The following is a 25844-nucleotide window of genomic DNA, read 5'->3' as shown; positions in this document are numbered from 1 at the left end:
GTGCTATTCACAAGAAAGACGAAATGCAAAGTTATTAAACGACTATATGTACCTATACGGTATGTCACGTATACAACAAGCGAAAAAGTAATGGAACATATAAACGAATTCCACATGGGACACACATCACAAATATACAAGCCTTTTATATATTTATTGCGCTTAAATTGTTGAAAAACACGACTGGATTTTACTGTAATAATACACTTTTCATTGATTCATGGAAAATAGCTTGTCAGATTCCGTGAATTCGTGTGTCTGAAAAGTTAAAAAGCATCCATTCTTTTATTGCCAGGGATGAACGTTCAATAACGAGTTTTACAGATTAATAATATATTAATAATAACGCTTATAGCACCCGCCACTGAAATAATAAGGATACGCACTGAAGATTGGAAAACGTCCGTGTACTATATCAAATCTAAAATGTCAGTTTATTTTATCACTTTTTGTTTTTGCTCATGTTTCCCTTTAAAAAAATAAGAAAACAAACCATTGTCTGTGAAACCTACAAAACGCATAAACTTGAAAATATGAATATCGTATGAATAACTTACGGCTAACCTCAATTTTGATAATATATTTGTCAGGAGCCAAGATTTTCATGAAAAGTTTAGGATTTTAGAGAAAGTTTATATACCCATGGAAAGTGCTCTTATTTTCCCAGTATTAAGAAAATTATCTTTAAAATACCTACCTGAATTTTTGCCGTGCACTTGACCAATAAGTCACGTGGATTCTCCGACGTGACATTGGATTTGACATACGGATTGTATTTTGAATTATTCCATATTTCAATCTACTTAAATTGATTCACCTAGTTTCATAATAATTAAGTGAAGTTATTAAATATTTAATGTTATAAAGATTTAAAGATGAATCAAAGTTAGTAGTCAGTAATGCCTATCCAGCACACAACGCACCCAGTGACCCCTTCTTATTCTATATAAATGATGCAATCGGGTACGAAGTCAGTTTTCGAGCTCAGTCAAGCGCGACGTGATCTCTCCGCTTATGACATATGATATGTTTGTGGATGTGGGACCATTGTTTATCATTCATATTAACTGTTGTTTCTACATGTAGGCGATCGATATTTATGTTAACCCGTTGTTTTTCAGTACTCTTTTCAGTAATGTACAGTCTAATATAAACAATTTCGGGATTCCGCGTTAATGTCAACACACTTCCAACAGCATTACTGTATAATGTAAAGCATCATATTAACACATTTGGGCTTTAAGTACAACAACCTTTCCACAGCAAAACTATATTTGTAGCAGATTTTAGACGGAATCAATCGTATACTATTATCATTGTGTCTTTACACCTGTATTTTAATACCCTTGTTTACACCGTGTAATATGCGGGATCCCAAATCTGTATTCAATAACCATGACGTAATATGTGCGCCAAATCATTTTATTTCGAGTACAGACAATATTCGGCTCGTGTTATATTGCTGCTTATGGAAAAGAATAAAGGTAAGGTCTTTTTTTTAATTGACTGTCATTTCTACTATAAACTGATTACATATTAGTAGAAAAGTTTTTTTTCTTTAAACGACTGTGAACGTTCTGAAGCCATTTCATACGAATCTTCTTCATTATGTCCGTCATCGATGTACTGATCGTATACCTTGTTAAATTTATCTTTGTTTTGTTTTTGAGCAATTTCCCATAGATGTATAAAACCATCGTTTTCTTCTATATACTCCTTCGGTTCGTTTTCGCTATCTTCTTCAGTCCTGGGTCTTTTTGTGGGCGGTTCCCTGCTTTCTGGACACCAACCACTTTTTACGTGTCGTTGCACGTCGTGCGTAGTATCAAATAGTGCTCCACAATCATCACAATTTTGCCCCTTTTCAGCCATCGTATTTTTGTTATCCGATGTTTCTGCGCTGGATCTGTTTGAATTCCGATTGAAGAATGATAAGGTACGGGTGTTCTATCTACATTTATACCCTCTTCTGGGGTCACGTGACTCACGGTTTGAACTGTTCTGTCCTGTTCAGCCAAGAAAATGTCACATTTTAATCTTTGGTCCTCGTGCGTAAATGGCTTCAAATCTACCAAGAGATATCCGTACGGGAATTTTATGGCTTTTGCAAACGCTTTCATAAACTTTTCCGTTTGCCCGGGGTACATTTGACGAGCCAAAGTCGTCACCGATTGGCGGTCTACAGGATTATTAAATAGTACCAAATAATGACAATTTCTTCTCTGTGTCGGGTCCTTGTTACCAAACAAGTTCTGATTGATGGAAATCACTGATAACGATCTATGATGGGACCCCTCCGTAAATAGATCTGTTATACGTTTATCTTTGCCAGCTTCAGAAAACAGGTCGTCCAAAATGAGTAAATTGTTGATTCTGGGATCAAAAAAGTCATCATCTTCCAGGTCCGCTGGGATTCCTTGAACAAATTCCACTTTCGGTAGCACAATCCTTTGGATGATTGAATACAGCGATTGCCATCTCTTGTAAAGTCAAACTATTCTCTGCACACTAGGCTTCATCCAAATGTCATCATGTTGCAGCAAAGTTTTACAAATGTTGTCTTCCCACATGCTGAAATAAAACAGGGATGTTGTATAAATTCAACTTTTCAGTACTTAAACCCATTAGTACATATCAATACCAAATATATATATGAAGACAAATACCTGTGGGTCCCGAAATCATCATAGTAAATGGATGTTGAAACGCCATATTCGGTACAATCGTATTATCTCCTGGCTGCTGTAATGCTTTTGACGCTCTTAGGTATACATCCGGTGATCCCGAATGGGCTCTATGTGATGCTCCCCGCGGCATCGGTGATGGCGGCGGCGGCGGAGGTGATGGTGGCGGCGGCGGCGGTGATGGTGGCGGCGGCGGCGGTGATGGTGGTGGCGGCGGCGGTGATGGCGACGGCGGCGGTGATGGCGGCGGCGGCGGTGATGGCGGCGGATGCGGCGGATGCGGCGGATGCACTTTACTCTCCTTCGGATACGATTTAATAATTTCCTCGTGTATGTTTCTTCGATGTCTTAGCATCACATCTTTTCTCGAAAAGTCACGATGACAATCTTGACATCGTGTAGAGTTCATATTGGTCGGTCTCCTGTTAGCTCACAAATGAGTCACCGTTACTTGAAACAGGTTCTATATACATATTTTCTGCAATCAGTCTAGTAAGACGTTGTAGACTCATACACCAATCAAAATGGTATGTTATACCACCATTGACCAATCATTACACCTCTTATTTCACCAATCAAATTCCTCGAATAACAAGTGTGTGCGCATGCGCACAATTATGATTTAAATACGTATGTATTTATACTCAATTTTTCATTTTGCAGAGAGAACGCCAACATCGTCGGATTAAACGTGAAGTGAAAGACACTTGGCATAACAAGAAAAGGTAATTGTTTAGCTTATCTTTAGTCTCGCCTGGCTTTTTTTGTAGTCTCGCCTGGCTTTTTGTAGTCTCGCCTGGCTTGTTTTATTGTCTCGCCTGATCAAGCTGCCTTTCCAAAAAGATAATTGTATATTCATATGGAAAGCCTGACTGGAGTCTATTTTTTATAATTATATATATCGTACAATGAATTCTTTATCATAAGGAGATCGCTTATTTCCAATTCAATTTACTTTCAGTCCACGATCATGGCTTACGAATGTGAGGTGTGTGATGCAAGTTTCCCTCGACTGAGCCAGCTAATGCAGCACAGGCGCACTGAGAATCACTGGCCAAAATATAATTGTCCAAGTTGCAAGAAAAGTTTCACCAGAAAGAATAACTTGGAACATGAAAAAACATGAAGACGAAAATAATCACCATTGTCCGGAGTGTCTTCGTGTATTCACAAGAAGAGATGCTCTTGATGAGCATTTCATGCAACACGAAAGCCAGAGTGGTGGAGGTAGAAAAAGGACTCGTGATGACGGAGCAGATACTAATGCCAGTCATAAGAAACAAAAATTAACAGCAAAGGACGATGCGAAGGAATACTATCGGATGGATAAGATCAGTGAAAAAAGAATAGAAAAGTTCAACTCGACCGTATCGTATTACAAAATATCAATCAAAGATATGGAGATCAGTGAACTTCCAAATATTATCAAAACTGTAAAACAAATTTTCCAGTCGATTAATGACAGTATCGCAGGCAAAGAGTGGACAATGGATAATCCGCAATTGGACTTTTCTATCGTTCTTTCATTTATGAGAAGGTCTGAACTTACAGTCGACAGACTTATGTCAGAAATAGAGAGGGTGCTTCAGGAACAATTTGTGCTTAATGAAACATTTGGGCTGGAACTCGTTCATGTACATTTACCTACTGGAAGTGGAACTCATGGCAGGCCTTATGTGGACATATCAAAGATGTTAAAAAATAAAGGTAGTGTCATTCAGATTAGAAATACCGACGACCTTTGTTGTGCACGCGCACTAGTTACAGCAATAGCACGTATAGAAAAACACCCGCAGTGGGATAACATACGCCAAGGGCGTTATGCGCAAAAACAACTGGCAATTAACTTACACGACAAGGCTGGAGTACCTTTACAACGCTGCGGTATTGAAGAGATGAAACAATTTCAAGCAGTACTTCCCAGTTATAAGATCATTGTTTTGTCGAAGAAACACTTTAACGCTATTTTCTATGAAGGACAGGAAGACGGCATACCTATTAACTTGTATTCTCACAATGAACACTGATGTTATCACAACAGTCGTAGGTTTTCTGAATAGAAGTTTTGCGTTCAATGTAAAAAGGGTTACAGTAACAAAGAGCAACATGCCTGCAACAATCCATGCGTTCACTGTCATCGTATACACGAGGACGACTCTGTGCACTGGGAATATTGTGGTGACTGCAATCGATATTTCATCAACGAAACATGCTTTTTAATGCACAGGCAAAATCATGATACTGGAACATCAACTTGCTGTCTGTATTACAAATGTAGAGATTGCGGACAAGCAATAAATATGCGGAAGCATAAGAATCTTCACATGTGTAATGAAACATACTGTAAAACATGCAAAGACTTTGTGGAAGAAGATCACCAATGTTTTATGCAGCCATTGGAAGAGGATGAACATAAGACCGCAACTAATAGAACAAAAACAAAGGATACCAAATATATATTTTTTTGACTTTGAGTGTACACAAGATCAGCAGCTCCAATGCGAGAAAGGATATCTTTTAGGCGTTAACGGGAAGTGCGGTAACTGTAGAAAAGCAACTTGTGGTTCCTTTGAACATCGGCCTAACTTATGCGTCGTACAAAGGGTATGCACTCAGTGCCTGGACAGTAACTTATCGATCGATTCAGAGTGTGATCATTGTGGAAAAAATGAACTAGTTTTCAAAGGAGAGAAGACCACCCAGCAGTTTTGTCAATGGTTATTCTCTGAGGAAAATCTTGGTGCTACTGTTATTTGTCATAACTTCAAGGGCTATGACAGCTATCCAGTTCTACAATACTTACATGACAATGCCATTTTTCCTGAGGTCATTACCAATGGAACGAAATTTATGTCCATTAAAATTCCTGTATGCAAGATGCGCTTCATAGATTCCATAAACTTCATTCCAATGGCATTAGCGGATATGCCTAAAGCATTTGGAATCACAGAATTAGCAAAGGGCTATTTTCCACATCTATTCAATCGACAAGAAAATCAAACCAACACTCTGACAAAGTTACCAGACCTAAAGTACTACTACCCAGATGGTATGAAAATAGACAAACGATTGGAGTTCCTTGCTTGGTATTTCATTCACAAAAACGGCGCGTTTGATTTTCAATATGAACTGTTAAAATACTGTCGAACAGATGTGGACATTCTGAGGAAATGCTGCCTGAAGTTTCGAGAATTGTTTCAGGAAATAACACAAAAGAAGTTCCTGGCATAGATCCGTTTGAAAAATGTTTGACCATTGCATCGGCATGTAATTTGGTGTTCAGACGAATTTTTCTGGAGCACGAAAATATTGGCATTATTCCAACACACGGTTACAGGCCTGAAGAGAAACAGTCTGTTTTAGCATACAAATGGCTGGCTTACCTTGCATACCAAAAAGATGTGTACATACAGCATGGTCGAAATGTCGGTGAAAAACAAATAGGCCCTTACAAAGGTAACGGACACTACAAAACTGAAGAAGGAGAGAAAGTTGCTTTAGAAATGAATGGTTGCTTTTGGCACGGTTGCAACCGTTGCTTTAAAAGTAACACCATCAATCCCGTGAATGATATGACAATGGGCTATCTGTATGCTAGAACATTGGACAGACAACAGAATATAGAGTCCCTGGGATATACGTACGTGTCGAAGTGGGAATGCGATTTTAAAAAGGAAATACAGGATACCCCTGGTTTTCAAGAATTTATAAGATCTGTGAATATAGTGACCCCACTGGAGCCGCGAGATGCGTTTTACGGTGGAAGAACAGAAGGATTCAAATTGTACGAAGAAGCGTCAAATGACCAAGAAATAAACTATTATGATGTAACATCGTTGTATCCGTATTTTAACAAAACTGGTAAAATACCTCTAGGACATCCCGAAATTATCATAGAAAATTTCAAAGACATTACCAAATACAAGAGTCTGGTCAAGTGTAAAATTGTACCTCCACGTGGACTCTATCTACCTGTTTTACCCGTGAAGTTGAATGGAAAAATGCTTTTCAGCCTATGCAGATCATGCGCAGACCAATACCAGCAGTCGCCATGTCAGCACACTGATAATGAAAAAGCCTTTCTTGGTACTTGGAATACAGATGAAGTCAAACTGGCCCTGTCTCAGGGCTACAAAATAATGGAAATCTATGAAGTTTGGCATTTTCCTAAGATATCACAGTATGACCAAAACTCCAAATGTGGCGGTATATTCACCGAATATGTGAATACCTTCCTAAAAGTCAAACAGGAGGCCAGTGGGTGGCCTGAATGGTGCAAGACAGAAGATGACAAGCAGTCATATATGCAAAATATTTATGACAAAGAAGGTATACTCTTAGACTATGACAGGATATGCAAAAATCCAGGTCTTCGATCCTTGGCAAAACTGATGCTGAACTCCTTCTGGGGCAAGTTTGGCCAACGTACAAACCTAGAACAGACGTCTTATGTAACAGATACAAACGAGTTTTCTGACTTTATGACCAGTGATCAACAAGAAATAAAGAACATCCGTTTTGTCAATGAAGAAACTGTGCAGTTAGCCTGGCCATACAATGGCGATTTTATTGAGGCTTCTTCCCGGACAAACGTTGTCATAGCTGCATATACAACAGCACAGGCGCGTATTAAACTTTATAGCTATCTACAACATCTTGGAAGGTGTGCACTTTATTGTGACACAGACTCGATAATATTTTCATCCAGACCAGGGCAGTGGAAACCACCTCTTGGAGATTATCTCTGGGATATGACGGACGAGGTTTCAGGAAACAAAATTACGAATTTTGTTACGGGTGGACCGAAAAAATATGCGTACAAAACACAACGTTGTGATAAAAATGGTTATAAATCAGTCTGCAAAGTGAAAGGAATCACGCTTAATTTTAAAAACTCCCTCAAGATTAATTATGCTATGGTGGTTGACATGCTGAGGGGGTCATCCATTGGTAATTCTGTTTAAACCACACTTGTCACGAGACAAGAAACCAAAGACTATAGGATAGTGTTTGACAAAAGGGTAATCGATAAGGATTACCTCACCTATCCTTATGGATACTATTGAACCCTATTCTGTATAAAAACGAGTGTCGAACATTATATTTTGTAAATATAATTAACTGGTTTATAAAATAGAATTGATATGCTACACTTTGTATTATATGTACATGTATTTAAAAAGACTTGTAAACTAACTATAAAATAAAATGATACAATTTTGTAATGATGTGTTTATTCAAAATAGCTGTGACTAGTATATATCAGTAAGGCATAAACTGAGGTTCTGTATTCGAAATAAAATGATTTGGTGCCCATATTACGTCATGGTTATTGAATACAGATTTGTGATCCCGCATATTACACGGTGTAAACAAGGGTATTAAAATACAGGTGTAAAGACACAATGATAATAGTATACGATTGATTCCGTCTAAAATCTGCTACAAATATAGTTTTGCTGTGGAAAGGTTGTTGTACTTAAAGCCCAAATGTGTTAATATGATGCTTTACATTATACAGTAATGCTGTTGGAAGTGTGTTGACATTAACGCGGAATCCCGAAATTGTTTATATTAGACTGTACTTTACTGAAAAAAGAGTACTGAAAAACAACGGGTTAACATACATATCGATCGCCTACATGTAGATACAACAGTTAATATGAATGATAAACAATGGTCCCACATCCACAACCAGATCATATGTCATAAGAGGAGAGATCACGTCACGCTTGACTGAGCTCGAAATTTGACTTCGTACCCGATTGCATCATTTATATAGAATAAGAAGGGGTCACTGGGTGCGTTGTGTGCTGGATAGGCATTACTGACTACTAAAGTTGCTGAGATTGTGAATGGCAATAACTCGTGCTGCACTCATCAGAAAACAATTCCTTCAATATTTGCCATTTTTCTACATTTCTTGTTATAATTTTTAATTGAGGCGATAATATAAGCATAAACATAATATTTCTCATGGAATAATCACTATTTATTCACTAGTTTATAGTTAGTATGATGAAAATGGTTTATCTTAAAGGGAACGAAAAACTGCACTTCATATCACGGACAAAAATGAATAGAAATAAAATTATTTGCCTTGACAGCTCTTCAAATGTAAGTATTTAAGTTGTATTTCATATTGTCATAGCTGCAAGAAAACATTTTGATCATAAATGTAGTTCCATCATTAACAACCCCGGTACTTTATTCCTTTTCGACTATATTACCCAAGGACGAATGCGTACTAATGTAGCGGGGATATCTGGCGATGGTTAACAGTAAAAACTTTAACAATTGACAATAATATAGAAGTACTAATCGGCATTAACTTCCGTTTAATGAGTTTTATTGTTTCTTCTCGTCAGGGGAGATAACTGCGTTAAATTTAACGCTAGATTAAGGGTGGACACGGTAATATTCAGGCACCAATTATTGAGCAATGAACTTTGACGTTTCAATTTTTTGTGGGAAATTGACACAGCAACAGGTTAAAAAGTTGTCACGTTTCTATTAAGTCGACAACATGACTTTCGCTTTGTTAACGACGGATTTACTTCCTACATGATGCTCTACAGCTTAACCAATTAGTTGATATGTAAGTATCGTACAATTAGCTTGCGATTTTGCGCGTAAAGTTGAAATTAACTTACGTCGACAAATTTCTCATCCAATCATTTTGATTTATACACTACATCATTTCTCTTTTTTTTCTTTTAGGTTTAGGGAATGGATTAAATTGCAGACCACCCACAAATCAATCTTTGTATCGGCTTTCAGAATACACAGACCCCACTGACATCATTTACTCATATCGACAAAAAATCGTACAAAAATTCCAAATTCAAGAAAATGCAAACGAGGTTGACGGAAAAATAGCGCCGATGCGGGATGCTGTGCAAGCGTTGGATTAAGCTGAACAACTGACTGTACAGAACATAGACAGGATCTACCACATGTTTGAGTGTACCAAGGTATACAGTGCAATTTGTGAACGCTCAGTCTCAAAAGATGCTTAATAATTAATTTTAGAATGTTAAGTGTCGTAAAAAAAACAATTACAAAGCAGTTCCGTCCTTCTAAATGCTGTAGCTGGGTTGTCCGGTTAGGGAAGTGGTTAGCGCACTCGCTTCTCACCAAGGCGACCCGGGTTTGATTCCCGGCCTAGGCGCATGTGAGTTTGGGTGGTGGTCACCAAGCCGGACAAGTGGGTTTTCTCCGGGTACTCCGTTTCCCCCCGCAACACAAGACAACACTCTCGCGCAACATCGTGCCAACTGATTATTATAAGTTGAAATAGCTTGTTTCACAATCGTTGTAAAATCGTTGTAAAATTAAATAAAGTTTAAACAAAATGCTGCTCATTTCCAAATATGGTAGTATGTAAACATGCGAATTCTTCGACCAAAATGAATTTTAGATCCGAAATGAGTGGAGGTTTGTGTTCATGGTCCGATTTCTGTCATTTTTATGATTACATAGTTATTGATATTCAAACTGGATGATATAAAGTGTATTGAGTTTTTCAACAGTAATTTAAATAATGAGAACTGTCCAGTGATGTGATGTTCATAGTACATGTTAACATGTATTGCTATTAATTTTGCAAATAGGCTTGCATAGTATCCAATTTGATCGAAGTCATCAGTCTATTATACCTGGTATATTATCGAAAGTGTTATTATTATATTATATTAACGGGAAAAAGTGCGTTGGGTGTGGGGCACAAACCAGCAATCGCCTTATCATTAGCACGGCGCTCTAACCAACTGAGCAAACCGAATATGATTTTACTTTATGTGAAAACAATGAAAAGAGAAAAAAAAAACATATATCACTTTTAGCCTAAAATTGAACTGAAGCAGGGTGTTTTCATAATATTTGTTTCCAAGCAAGTTTCTTTTTATTTGAAATCATGTAAACGTTCATTTATCTAAGCTCGGCAAAAAACAGATGGTTTTCATATAAAGAAACCTAATTGCATAAACTGCCATGCATATATATATATTCAAGATTCTAAATATTAAATGAAATAGTTATGCAATAGCAAATATTTATTATCATGCTTCCATTTCATACACAAATAACGTGTTGTAATGTTCTTTTTGTTTTTTCCAAACATTATCTCATTGTAAAATCAAATCACTAGTTCATTGAATCAAAGATATGAAAATATGGGAAAATATTAGTGGTTTATGTATCGTGACGCCGACTTTGTATATGTGACGACTTGTCTTAGGGCCGAGTAATCCGTGAACTAGTATTTGACACTACTGAATCGATATGGCATTGTATTTAAAGCAGTAATCAATAATAGGTATCTTTTATGTATAACCATTCGAATACGATTGCAAAATTTTAATTATTGGATAACAGTATCGTGTTTGCGTCTTATTTAATAAAACTTTTAAAATTAATATTAAAAAAGGATTTCTGATATCGAAAATGTTTGCAAAAAATATCTGGCTCTTTTTGCTGATACTGGTATTCAGTCTTAAAGGTATGTTTGACTGTGTCTCGGTTTTATTATAAGACATTACCTGAGTAGGGTTTTCAATGCGGAGGTGTCTATGGATAAATTTTAGTAACATGATAAAATGATCTTTAATGATAACAACGCTTATCTAACATCACTTAAATTATGTGGTCAATTACCACGCAGATGCGTGTAAAAACTTCCAAAATGGCATATTACATGAATGAGCATAAGGGTTAAATAATATAATTAAAAAATTATGTGATTTTTGTTGTGTTGGTTGCCGGTCATGTGAGTTCATTATGTTAGGAATAAGTGCTTCTAAGAAAAGAAAAAAATATATAATTTGCTGCTAAATCAGCATATGAGAATATACGAGAAATTGTGAATAACAGTTTATGTATTTGATAAAAATAATAGTGCAAAAATACGAAATTAATTGACTAAATTAAATCTAAGTAGTTTAAAATGAAAGTGCAAAAGCTAATTCACAAACATTAATACTACAAAGTAGGCCGAAAACGACTAGGCTGAAATGATCACTAGGCCGCAGCGATCACTAGGCCGAACGGATCACTAGGGTGGAATGATCACTAGGCCGAATCGACCCGACACCGCTGAATGGTACCATTCTAGAAAGTTGTTTCAGTGATAACGAAACAGAAAAGATAACACGTGTACCGGAGATGGCCGAGTCACCTCGATTGAGAAAGTTGTGATAAATGTTGTCCGCACCAATAATGTACTGCTATTTTGTCATGTGATGAATTCGTCATAGTTTGGATGTTACTCCCATAAACTATATCGAATATGTTGGGTAATATTTCATATTAAACTTGTATCATTCCAACTTCATTTACAGAATTTTATAACCCAAAACATGTCCAATGTTCTTCTTATTCCACATCCTTAGTTTCCTGAGCATCGTTTAAAAGAATGTGATATGGTCATATCTACACAATCCATCAACAGTACATTACCATATTGATAGTTAAACATACAAAACGTGTCCATTAAGATACACAATTTATTTACTATTTTGAGCAATCTTTTATTTGTAAAATGACATTTTCAGTTCAAACCAAATGCTTTGGAGTTTATTTTCCCTTTTATAAGTAATGAGCATCAACCTATGAAAGAGGATGGATGCATATACATGTGTATAGACTCGCGAGTTGACATTGTTACAAGTTGTGTTGTACTTGATTCTTTGCAGATATAGAAGCCAGATATGGTGGCCCTCCTTCTTCATCCTCAACGTAAGTTTACTACATATTTGAAAGCAATATTCGCATGATTGTCTTGCCTTCGATATTGGGGTACATCTGCTCATTCCCTGGCTACCTGATCAGTCCATATATGTCCCCCAAGTGCGTGCCAAGAGTCTAACTCAGTCCGCTCTATTGACGAAGACACACATACCCGCAATGATGCCATGTTAAAGTGGTGGCGATCCCTAACCTACAGACATCCGTTCGAACCTATAACATCATTTAGGTATTCAAGAGGTTAAAATATCGCATCTTACATTAGAGCATTTTATTTTTATCATATGCCTCAATAGAATATAAAATGAAACATCGATATAGTTTTTAAGAAAAAGGTGTCAAACTGTATGTGGTTGTATGTTTTAAGCAGTTATTTATTAGCTCTGAAGTATGCTGTTCATATGGACCACAAATACATTATTTACCTTCTTGACGGTAACATTTTAACAGTATTTTATCATTTTTATAGAAGATATTCGTTGAATTTCGTACGTTATGTCAACGAAGGATCATCGAAAGCAATTTTATCACTAATTTTAAAACTGTAATAGTACACACACAAGTAATATACTTTGCTGGGATCCCCTCAATTAAAAGACATGTTTTTTTCATGCTAATAAAATCAAATTTGTTGGTGTAAATTTTAAACAACAGCACTTAAACCATATAAGATATGTTTACAAAATTGCTGTCCACCGATTATAATCCAACCAATCAGTGTCAAGGGTTGTATGATCTCTATTTTGTTTGTTAGAACCATCATTTGTAGATTTCATCTTTCGGCGTAAAAGCATACGCTTTTGTCAACTTACCTGACTTCCAATATTAAAGTAAAACATATCTGTTTTTAATATATCACGTGTTACACATTATACTAATAGGATATAACTGTCATACGCTTCATCACATTCTACACATTATCTATAGTACTTCACGTTTAACCTGTGATTATCATACGATTGGCCAACAGGAGTGTACCAGAATTGATCTGCTGGCCTGCTGGATAGAGGGGGGGGGGCGGTCGTGTGTGAGCTACTTGTAAATGCAGGATGTGCACTAATGTTTTTTTTTATTAATCTTTGAACAAAGAACAGCACACACTCACACACATACACTCGCACGCACGCATTTACGCACTCACACGCGCACGAACACACACACACACACACTACAAAATCAGCTTTTATGCAGACCGGGCCCATAATGCCACAATTGAGCAACCCAGTTTATATCAGTCGATTATCGTTAAATAATACATTTATGTTTATTCCAGATCCAAGGGAGACTGTGATAGTACATGCGGGATGATTCACGGAATCGTTTGGGCAAGCATCCTTGTTGTAGGGGGTATCGTCTTTGTGGTAATAGTTATTTGTAAGTATGATATTTACTAGATAATTATTTATGGCTCTTTTAGCCTTTTCTGTGCTGATATGGGCCGAGTTTGATGATGAGTAATTGATCGGTTCCGTGTTAAGCGAATAACTGTAATAGTTTTGTAGAGTTATAGTAAATATTAGGTAAGGTAGAAAAACGTCAAATTCTCTATCTCACTTCCCTCTCATTCTCCACCCCCCCCTCTCTCTCTCTTTCTCTCTTAAAAATACTTGTTTTTCAGTAAAAAAGAAAGGTCTGATTTGCCAAGAGAACAAAACATCACCAGAAACATCTTCCGTTGCTGCCATAACAACAGGAACGTCAACACTGTACGGCGATTACGGCGTTCAAGCTCCGGCGTACACCGAGAAGAATTTCCCAACGGATCAAAACATTAGTGGTGCAACACAAGACAATGGACCATACAGTGTGTCGTATGGAAAGAGCTAACGATTTTCTCAAGTCATATAACAATATATGTTTGTTAGAATGTTAACATACTCATATGGAATCATTGCTTTCATTGCAGCGAATGCTTAAGATGCACTCTTACTCCCAAATAAGATTTTTCACAATTAACACAATTCTTTTAATATACCAATAAGGATGAATAGATGTCGAAAACAATGGTTCTTATAAAGGATACCTTGTTTAATTTTAATGAAATGTGAAGAAAACACGGTATTTCTACCTTATGAGACATAGTAGATCACAGTAAATATTTTAGCATTCACCAATCAGTTAATATATTTGTGTTTTCAGCTATTAAATACACGGTTATAATCTTGTTATCAGTAATTAATATTTTCCATAATTGCATTATTTAGTAAGAAGAAAAATGTGTATCACTTAAAATGTATATTTGTAATACATGTGTATGTATTGATTTTGAATAAAAATGTCACTTTAAATATGAGTGAACATTTCATTAGGAATATATGGATTCGTGCATGTGTCATTTTTATAAGAAGAAGAAGAAGAAGAAGAAGAATAGTTTATTTGGATTTAAACATACAGTTCATCATCCATCAACATGATCATACATATATACAATAGTCAATATACCATTTAGTATTACATTTAGAATACATTACAAATATATACTATTACTAAGGAGAACATGCATCAAAACATATTATCAAAGGAAATATTATACTTGTATCAATGATAACAAATATTCAATTTATGAGCATATAGCATAGTTTTAAGTCTTATTTTTATGAAACATACATGATACAAAAAAAGCAATATCAACGAAACAACAACAACACATCACTGAGTTAACAAATTAGTTCGTATTTTACGCGCACAATTTATGAAAGTCACTATTTTCAGAATTAGTGTCTCATTTCTTGTGTTTATCAACTCTAAAAATTTTATCATGTTAGGTCTTTCAATATAATATTTGGGTAAATACCGCTTGCGTATAACTTTATATTTATTACAAATGCACAAGAAGTGATACTCATCTTCTATGTCCACATTATCACATAGTTCACAGTATCTTTGATTTCTGTCAATGCGATTTCTTCCATATCGCCCAGTTTCGATTCTTAGACTGTGACATGATATTCTCATTTGTGTAAATAATTTTAACAGATAGTGGGGAATATTACTATTAAGATAAATTTTGTATTCAAAGCTAACCTTAATTTCCTTATACACATTTAATACTGAATTTTTCATTATATCATCTCTCCAGTTTTGCATATAACAATCATATAATCTTTGTTTATCAACTAAATATGGCTGTTCCCACAACTCACCAAAACCATATATATACAACAAGTTTTTCACATTTGACAACCAGTTATTTTTGTTATTCAGTAAATCATTCAAGGAACATACATATAATGTTTTCATTATGCAATTCTCTGAACACAGCAACTTAAACCAGTACTTTATTATTCTATAATATCTATTTATGAATAGCGGGCGTCTTCCCAGTTCACCATAGATAGCAGCATTACTTGCAGACAATTTAACACCTAAAATTTGTTTGCAGAAACGCAAATGTATACGCTCAATTTCTTTGGATTTTGTAAAGCCCCAAACTTCTGATGAATAGTTGAGTATAGAGACTACAAACGCATCAAACAATTGGCATTTTGTCTTCGCTGTAAGACTAAACTCTTTTAAATTGAACAACAGCACGTTTAATGCCTTCAAGGCCTTTCCACACAATAGATGTACATTTGAATTGAATGACCCATAACAGTTAAAAATCGTTCCTAAATAATTAACGTTGTCTACAATCTCTAGAGAAGTGACACCATACATCCAGTGTTCATCATTTCGTAAACGACCGCGACGTCTAAACACAATAATATTTGTTTTATCAACATTTACTCTTAGTCCCCATCTATCACAGTATGCCTTAAGATTGTCCATGTTGCGCTGCATGTCTTCTACTGTTTCGGCTAAAATCACCATATCGTCAGCATACAACATTAAAATAAGACTGATTTCCTCAATTGTAATTCCACTATCAATGTTTGACTGTAAATATAGTTCCAGGTCTTCTATAAAGATGGACCAGAAAAGAGGAGAACAAATATCACCTTGCTTTAAACCGACCGATATTTCGATAAAATCTGAATATTGATTGCAATGTTTAACTTTAGATCTAACAAAAGCATACATAGATCTTACAGTTCTAAGCATTTTACTATTTATTCCTATTTTAGACATCTTTAACCACAGAGCATTTCTGTTCACGCTGTCAAAACATTTCTTCATGTCCACGCATGCGCAATACAGACGACGTCCGTTATTTAGCCTCGTATCAATTAAGGATTTTAAACAGAATATGGCGTCAGTTGTTGAAAAACCCTTACGGAAACCGAACTGTGCATCCGTTACTTTGTTGTATTTCTCACACCAACTAGTCAGTCGTTTATTTATTAATGAGGAATATATTTTTGCTAAACAGCTCATAAGAGTTATTCCCCTGTAGTTGTTAGTCACCGCGTCGTCGCCCTTTTTGAAGACAGGAACGATAATTCCTTCCATCCATGGTGTTGGAAAATGACCCGATGAGAAAATGAGATTAAATAGGTCTGTCATATGTCCCGCCATTATATCCCGAGATTCAATAAAATATTCATTAATAAGCTCATCCATTGATCCAGCTTTGTATCTTTTAAGGTTTCTGATCGCTTCATTTACCTCTTGTATTGTAATTTCTTCATCTAGCTCATTATATATTGGGTCATCATCAGGTAACTCTTGGTCACAGAATTGTTCACTCTCGTCATCGGTTACAATGTTTATTTCGTCGACCAAGTTTTGAAATAGTCGTGAAATTCATTTACACTCAATGATTGTCCTTTAGATGATTTATTCTTACAAAAATACTTCCAGAACTCTTTCGGTTTCTTTGTTTTCAGGGCTTCAATTTGTCTCATTTTTTCAAATTTGTAACGTTTCTTTTTACGCTTTATCAACAGTTTATAAAGCCGTTTTTTCTCGAGTAAATTTACTCTATTAACGTCATTTCTTTCTCCGTTAAACGTATTTAACGCTACGTTGTACTCGTGTTTAGCTGTATGGCATTCGACATCAAACCAATCTTTTTTTTAATGACTGAAGTTGTGGCACGTACTTGGTGAATATTTACTCTCCGAGAACATGTTTTAAATAACGGGCTTGCTACATCATTAATTAGGTTAGTGAATTGTGTGGTAACATTGTCAATAGTTGTTTGCTCCGTGTTCTGTACATTACGGAAAATATTATTAAAATCTGGCAATTTTGTTATAAGATTCCTTCTGTATACGGTTCGTTTATTACCATCCCATTGTATTCGCTTTGTTTCACTGCAAATATACTCTTCAGTTTTAATCTCCCGCACATTAAGACTAAATTCAATTATGGCATGATCTGAGAAAACGGTGAAGTCGCTGATCCTCATTGATCTTAAGATTAAACGGTCATTACATGAGCACAAAAGGTAGTCTATAACCGAGTTTCCCATATGTCCACAAAATATATACCGGTCTGTATTTGGTATTCGTCCATTACAAATACGGAGTTCAGTTCCAATGCATAAGTCTATTAGTTGATGACCGTGATTGTTGACAGTAGTATCCATGGAAACGCGAACTTCGTGGACATCCGGTGTATAATTCGAGTTATCTAAGTCTGGATTTAGTGCATCAAAATCTATGAAATCCTTTTTAAGACCCACTCGACCGTTGACATCGCCGCCTACATATACTTTTCCAAGTTATTTAAATTTTATTATATCAGTTTCTAGCACTTCAAATAGCTTACAATTCACTACGTTATAAGCTGGTGAACTTTCGCCCCATATGTATACAAATCCTATGTAAATGTCCTCGTCAGTCTCAAAATAACCGCTGTCAAGTCTTAACCAAATTAATGTGTCGAAATGATTTTCTACAATTTCAACACCCTTTTTTATACTCGCCTTATAATATAGAACAACCCCGCCACTATTTCTGCGCGCTCTTCTGTGCTGAAACTTTCTATAAAAATTTAGTGTCTTATAGCCCTCAATGTCTACGTTGCTATCTTTATTTGTCCAAGATTCTAATAGACATATAATATCGTATTCTGATAATATCTCACAAAATTCGTTGTTTTCTAGTTTATCATTTGTTAGTCCATTACAGTTCCATATTCCGATTTTAACATTGCCCTCCTGTGGATCCTACTCAGCAGTACCGTATTTCCCCTTCGTATAGAGCCTACCATCGACGAACAACTTATTGTATTTTATGTAAGCCTCTTTCTCGTCACTTCTTGCTTTCAGCATTATAGGCACAAGCCTCTTTCTTTGAGCAATTACCTCAGGGGGGTATTGATCGTGAATAAAAAGCCCGGTTTTCTTTGTGTCTAGATTCTTCCGGTGAGACTTTACCGTGTCTTTATCTTTTGTATTCTTAAAGACAACGCAAATGTTTCTGGGTTTTCCGTGCCTTCGCTCACCAAATCGTCGGATTCTCTCAAATCGCATCGTTTGAACTATTTCATTTGGAATGTTCATGTCTTTCTTGAAGAATTCCTGGACAGCGGATTCGGTATCTTCTGCCGTTTCGGGGTTGCCTTGACTCCCTCTCTCTGCTATGCCGCCCACAATTATATTGTTTATCATTCCTTTGGCTTGAATGTCGGTTAAAGACTCTTTTAATTTGCTGTTATCCGTCTTAAGCTGAATAATTTCTCTCTGAGCGGCGTCTATGTTGAAATCATTAACATCCACTTTTTGCTCTAGCGACGCTACTGTGTCGGTCGTTTTCTGAACTCGCGAATCTAAGTCAGACCATAGTTTGTTCAATTTATTGTCAACTTCAGTAACTTTCTGCTCTAGCGTCTCTAATTTGGCTAACCTTCCATTCATTTCATCAAACTTTGTAGTGATTAATTGAACAATGTCGGCATTTGAAACATACTTTTGACCCTGATTGCCTTGACTACCTTGTTGTTGTTGTTGTTGTTGTTGTTGTTGTTGCTGCTGCTGTTGTTGTTGGTGTTGTAGGGGGGTACCATTGTACGGAAGAAATTGTGTATTTCCTTGAGCGTGCGGTGTCAGTGGAATCTGTTGATACATCTGCGGAGTTTGCATGCACTGTTGGGGAGAGGCTATACTATTGACCATAGCCATTGGAGTGCCGGGGGTTATCTGCGCCATATTATGGAAGGCTATAGTACCGTTATCTTGATCTGTTGAACAGCCAGCTGCATAAAACACACTATTATCTAAATTGCCGTTTGCCTGCGGTGATAACCAATTTGTCAGCAAATCAGTCACTTGAGAATCGCTCACTGACCCTGGATCACTGTTTAATCCCTTGCCAGTGTCCCACTTTTTGGCTTCTTTGTTCGCTCTCGATTTTGTAAATCCACTATCACTACCTTGGCTACCTTGACTGCTATTTTTCCTTTTTGTTGGCTTTTTTCTTTTTTTCTGCTTTTTATCATTCGCCATCACATGTCCTAATTAATAATCCACTCATTTCTAATCACACCGATACAAAATTAGTATACATCCGAGGTTGTATTCCATATTTAAATGCATAGAAAGTAACACCGAAAAAAACACGTCTTCACACTTCGACTGACTACGTAATGTTCGTAATAAGGTTATTGCCGATTTGAATTGAATATGCATTTGGCCAAACTGCTTTCTTCCCTTTGATCGCGAATATTCGTGGGCCATAACTTAGATTAAAGTCAAACTAAGTTAAATAATGTCCTTTTTCAGTATTATAAAAAAGGATGCGTGAGATTATGAATTCTTATCATTTCATTTGATGAACTTTCATCGAACAGCATGAAAGAAATGACGTTTCTTCATATTCAATACCATAGTACAGCTTATATTCGTTATCGCCTTGGTCACGATATAATGACAATTTCCTTTTTGCTGTTGTTACGTTGTAATTTTCTTAACATGTTATATTAAAATTGTCTTTTTTATGTCTCACGATATGTAGAATATATCTGTCGACTCAACTTATACAGACTTTCATCGCTTGATTTGACGCGTTTTCTAATTTCAACCTCCAAATAGCCAAAATGTGGCTAAAAACTGTCGTTACAACGTTTCATTTCAAAATTACCCCTTTTTTAACATAAAAAATAAAAAATACTGGAAAATAATTGTATCAGATATCTTGAGTAATGAGTAAGCAATTTAGTCTTCTTTCTGTAGCTGGTTATTTCATTTAAATTGCATAAAAACTGACGGAGTACTACTAAAATAACTGAACCCACCATTTCGTTACCAAAATCTGGCTTTTTCAATTCAGGGATACAAAATGGCCAAAATTTCTTAGCAATATGGTATTTTGTGAATATATGACCCTCAATTGGAAGAACTACAACTCATTTATCAATAGTTATAAGAAATTTATACATAATACCTACATTACCAAATTTATTATACGCCTGAGTATGCACCCAAAAATACAGAAAATTTTGTCCCATCCGTAGACGCATGTTTTTCCCAGCAAGGAATATGCTTAGCATATAACCAACCAGGCAGATTTTGCATTTCCATTCAGTGACCAAATATATTATTTGTTGCATCAATATCTGATTGTAATTTGTAAATATGAAGCTCAACACTCGACAATATCACAAACAAAACTAATGGAGAAAACCGGACTCCTAGACAGACACCGTGTAACAATAAGAATAGAGAAATGAAAGATAATGAAAGCCTGAAAAAGAAGAAAAATGTGCTTAAAGGTGCTTAAAGTACAGAATTGGACGATGGGGAAAAACTTTAAAAAATACAGTGTGCAAAATAGTCTTTCAACAGACCAAGATACTACAAACATTGATCAAACAAAAACAGATGGTACAATAGACAACGATGATATTAACAGATCTAGAACAGCCACAAATTCAGCTGAAATATTAGTAATGAGATGTGTGAGCCTCCATTTAATTCAAGAAGCAAGAAGTACAAAATATAGAGCATTATCAAAAGTAAAAGAAAGTATGCCTACAACACCAAAGCGTAAAACAAGAGTGTAAGAAAAACTGATAGAGTATGTCACCAACGATGAGAAGAAATTTGGAAGAAAAGGGTGTTATTTTACCAAAGAGTGCTAGAAGAAATTTAAAGCTGAGCGAAACAGTCAATATGAACAACATTAAAAGAAGAATACAGGATGTGAAATTGAGTCATGGAGACACTTCACAAGAAAAGAAGACAGAATACAACAATGTGTTGCAATGTGTGCTTGATAGGAATATAACCAAATATCATACTAGCTTTGGTAGTGGGATTGCTTCCTTCCTACAAGTTAGGCGACCAACAGGGAAAATAGACAACACCAATGAAAAGAAGTGGAAACTAAAACCAAGAAAGACAAGGAAAGATAGGCTGACTGCAGGAACTGTTATTTGTCAGTAGATGTGTCCGGAAAAGTACCGAATAAAAAAGATGTAAAGTTACTCGCTGGAGAGAACATCCAATCTCAAGTAATGACAATGACCTTGGCCGAGGCATATGAATTATTTATTTTCTGGAGTTCTTAAGTAGTTAAGAAAAGGTCATTGACAAAATGTCATTTTTACATATGATTCAGAACAGTTTCTCAGTTTTGGAGTATATATATCAGTTATCATGGCTTTTTCTGCCCATTTTTGGAAAAAGGATCCTAGGCATTTTGGGAAAATTTGCGTCACAATTATGCCTAAATTGGGAAAATTTACAGTTAAAATAACAAGCTTTTCAGTCTCCTGCAAATGAGGAAATTATTAAATATAAGTTTATTTTCCCTTTCAAAAGCCCTAAAACAGCTGAAATCTTAATTCTTGGGTGTAAATATTTATTGCAATGAATCATGACAGATACTAATTTTTCATTTCAAATGATCTCTGAATGTGATGCAAATCAATGATTTCTGAATTCAGTTATCCCCAAAACTTAACATCACCTAATTTAAGGATGTTGAATGAACCGGTACAGGTAAAAACACTGTTTTACTTTTGATTGGGATTTTTTTATGAAGATTGGAAAAAAATATCATATATTTTGCTTTAGGAATGGGTCTGATAGTCGGACTCGTGGGTACTATATAAAATGCCCTGGTTATCGTTAATTAAACATGTTTCTAAGTTAAAATTTCCTTGAAACATTGAAGTAGTTAGTAACTGGATACAGTATAAGTATTGTGGATACCATCAGGGAATATCTTATGCCTGCAGCTTGGTATTACATTAAATAGTTTTATGTCCCATCCGTAGACACTTACAACACATGGTACATTTACATCGTGTCTATTTCTAACAACTGAACTAGTGAAAAATCTTACATTTGGTGTTCAATGGAATTTAAAACATATACTGATTTACAACATTATAATTCAATGAATTTTCACCTTTGAAAGTTGCAACTTAAAACTGAACTTAAAAGGTCCGATTATCAAATTACAATTACATTGTAAAAGGTTGTCTTACTGAAATTTAGAAATATTAAATATCTTGTACTTCATTTTTGTGTTCTGTAAGCATTTTTGCAATAAGAGATGTTAATACTAGGTTTGTAACTGAACTTAAAGTTCATATGTAAATATATAGTGTGCCTTTTGTCCCATCCGTAGACACTTCGGACCGGATACAGAAAGTGATCTAAAAAAATTATGCATCATGATAATGCTTAAAAATTGGTATGGCCTTGTTTGTTTTTGATTCTGGTGTTAGAAAAAATCACTTTTATTTGCTTCCTTTGGCTTCTAAAAATGGTAGATCATTTACAAGCAGTCAAATTCAAAATAATATCATGACATTTATGGTTAAATCTCATTTATTTCTACTAAGAAGGAATAAAGTCAATTATTTTGCCCATAACTGTTTATTTGGCACCTATGCAACAAGTCTGGCTAAAAAAAGCATTATAAAAGAGTTCTGTCACATTATCAAAAGCATTTAAATATACATCACAAAATTATTATTTTTTCAGTATTCCTTGATACATAAACCTCCCTGAAAAAAAAACTGGAGCTCGAACCTAATGATTTTATTCGAATTATTATAACACCATGACCCTACTGTTATGGAACGTATGTAATTTGGCTATTTGAATACTTTGATTTTTTACCCTTTGTGAAACACTTTTTGTCATTATATCGTGACCAAGGCGTATATGATTATGTATACATGATTGGTATTAAATGGCCAGCCTAATGTTTCCGCATGTATACATAAATACACCTCCAATTGGGAAAAAGTTTGGCTCAATAAATGATTCATTAAACCACAATGTGCCTCTCGTCTAGTGTCTGTTGCTAGTAGAACATAACGCGTAAATACCAGCATTTAGCGTTAGCGTTATATATGATCGATTATAACAAGCACATTATATGAACACATTTCGTATTGCAAGATATTAAGTTTACAAAAATAAAGTTGAATAATTTTTGGTCGTCAGAATGACAACTTGTAATCCTCTGATGTGAATTTAATTTAATGAAGTTACAGACTTGAATTAGCTTGGATTATTTAAATGAATCAGTATGGATTCTTTCAAACTGTCACGTCTATAAAGCGCCGTTTGCTTATTCTTATTTTGAAAGCATATTTCGATAAAGGAATCCTAGTGAATGCGTAACTACAAATGGGAGAAAGATTAATGTTCTTACCCTCACCGGCCCGCCCCCCCCCCCCCCAAAAAAAAAAAAAAATAAATAATAATAATAATAATAAAATAATAAAAATAAATATAAATAAATTCCATGATGAATTCGCGTGACGTTTCGCAATGCATTACCATAAAGGCATTATGTTTTTTTTAAATAAATTAGTTTGTATAATTATGTACAAACTGCGCTAAACTGCTCAAGTAAAATGATGTATAGAAATGACTAACATAAATCTAACTTATTCTTGGTTATGACGTATTGTTACTATTTGTTTGTTTAACATGTAATGCGATAAGTTTAATAAGATAAGACCGTAATGTGGGTTTTGAAATATTTTGGCAAATACTCCAGAATGACACTACTTACAAATGCCCCCAGACGTCACAAAAACTGAAGGTAGCGGCCTGGTGGCGTGGCTGCCTAGCGGCGCGTGAAGTTAGCGGCCTGGTGGCGTGGCTGCCTAGCGGCGTGAAGGTAGCGGCCTGGTGGCGTGGCTGTCTAGCGGCGTGAAGTTAGCGGCAAGTTGTTGATCTAGCGGCCTGACGGGCAAAAGGCGTGAAGTAAGCGGCCTAGCGGCGTAAAGTAAGCGGCATAGAGGTTTGCAGTTGGCAGCGTGGTGGCCTAGCAGCCTTATTCGTTTTCTAGTTCATGTTTATTTTTTTTTATCTTCGAAACAAATTATAATTTAACGTTTTTGCACAAACTAAACTCCAGACACGATTAAAAATGTTTCGAAAAAGTCATCCCCAATGTTGCAAAATATGTTTTGGGTTTTCGACCATTGTGCACCACTTAAACAAAATTTAACCAAAAAAAATATATATATTATAAATTCTTTGTTTCATTGCTTAAACGATATAAGTTACAGTTATATAACATTCCCCATGAATTGCCTTTTATTTATAAAAAGACTATATGAGTTTTGGACATAAAGTCTGCTATTTTAAGGTCTTGTGTATCCTTGCTTCAGAGAAAGGGGAACCAGAACCGTCTGTATTACATCGAAGAACTAGGATACGATGTGGTATGGGTGGCAGTGGTCCCCTTTCCTAAAGTGTGTACTTAAACCCCACAGCTTGCCTAAAATCGCAGGCGAATGACTTATATCATGACCTTGGGTAATGCTTAGGCTGCGCTTTTGTATGGGTTATAGCGGTCCCCTTCCTTTTTTTAAAGGATCGCCGGTATAATTAGTTAAAATTTAAAATATAACAGGCCTAGATTATACGTCTGAATGTACCTAAATACCATAGTCTGCCTAAAAACGCAGACCAATGATTATGTCATGACCAAGGGCAAGTCTTTTATTATGGTCGAAAGTCACCTAGTCTTCCATAAACCACACCAAGCCAATTACATACATTTGTGATAAGAATGCCTATTCCGGTAAAAAGACCATTTTTATTCCCGACAAAATAAAAACACTCGATAATACTAGTTTTATCTTAAATGTAAGCTTCTTGTCAAATTCAGCAGAAAAGTGGTGAAAATGTTTTACTTTTGTTTGTAAACATGCATGTGTTTGATGGGAGAATCGGTTTTATAACTCCATAAACAATATTTTTACAAAATAACCGAAATACGTGTGAAGATTAAACTTATTTATATGGCACTGCATTAACCGATTTCTCAAATAAGCCCTCATAATTGTGATATTAGGTAAAAGAAATAGTCGTACATACGTTTTATGATGATATCCGTTCTTTTGCTCTAGCTCGGATGTGTCATTGGCTCTTTTTTATACACAGCTCCAAAAAAGAGCTGGAGCCACTGTTTCGCAGTCGTGTATTGTGTATCTTATGTTCCCTGCTTCCAACATCATGCTTCCAACATCATGCATTACCAAGAGCTATAACTGGTTAAGTTAATCAATGTCATTTTAATTGTGTTACCGTCCTTGAAAGGAAATGTATTAAAT

General features: G+C 35.6%; 2 protein-coding genes across 2 annotated transcripts; both read left to right on the top strand.

Moving 5' to 3' along the window:
• The first annotated feature begins 3796 nt into the window (after positions 1–3796).
• LOC128228116 (uncharacterized) lies at positions 3797–9598 on the top strand. Its single transcript, XM_052939237.1, has 3 exons — positions 3797–4391; positions 5886–7634; positions 9405–9598. The coding sequence occupies exons 1-3, from the start codon at positions 3797–3799 to the stop codon at positions 9596–9598; spliced, it is 2538 nt and encodes an 845-aa protein (XP_052795197.1).
• A 1443-nt stretch (positions 9599–11041) lies between these two features.
• LOC128240629 (uncharacterized) lies at positions 11042–14710 on the top strand. The gene is made up of 4 exons (XM_052957339.1): positions 11042–11184; positions 12377–12419; positions 13702–13802; positions 14047–14710. Exons 1-4 carry the CDS (start codon positions 11130–11132, stop codon positions 14253–14255), a joined length of 408 nt encoding a protein of 135 aa, XP_052813299.1. The 5' UTR covers positions 11042–11129; the 3' UTR covers positions 14256–14710.
• The last annotated feature ends 11134 nt before the right edge of the window (positions 14711–25844 follow it).

This window comes from Mya arenaria, chromosome 1 (assembly GCF_026914265.1).
Source record: "Mya arenaria isolate MELC-2E11 chromosome 1, ASM2691426v1".
Classification (NCBI taxonomy): Eukaryota; Metazoa; Mollusca; class Bivalvia; order Myida; family Myidae; genus Mya; species Mya arenaria.
Note: the sequence above shows the minus strand (reverse complement) of the source record. Positions and strands in the feature narration are given on the sequence as shown.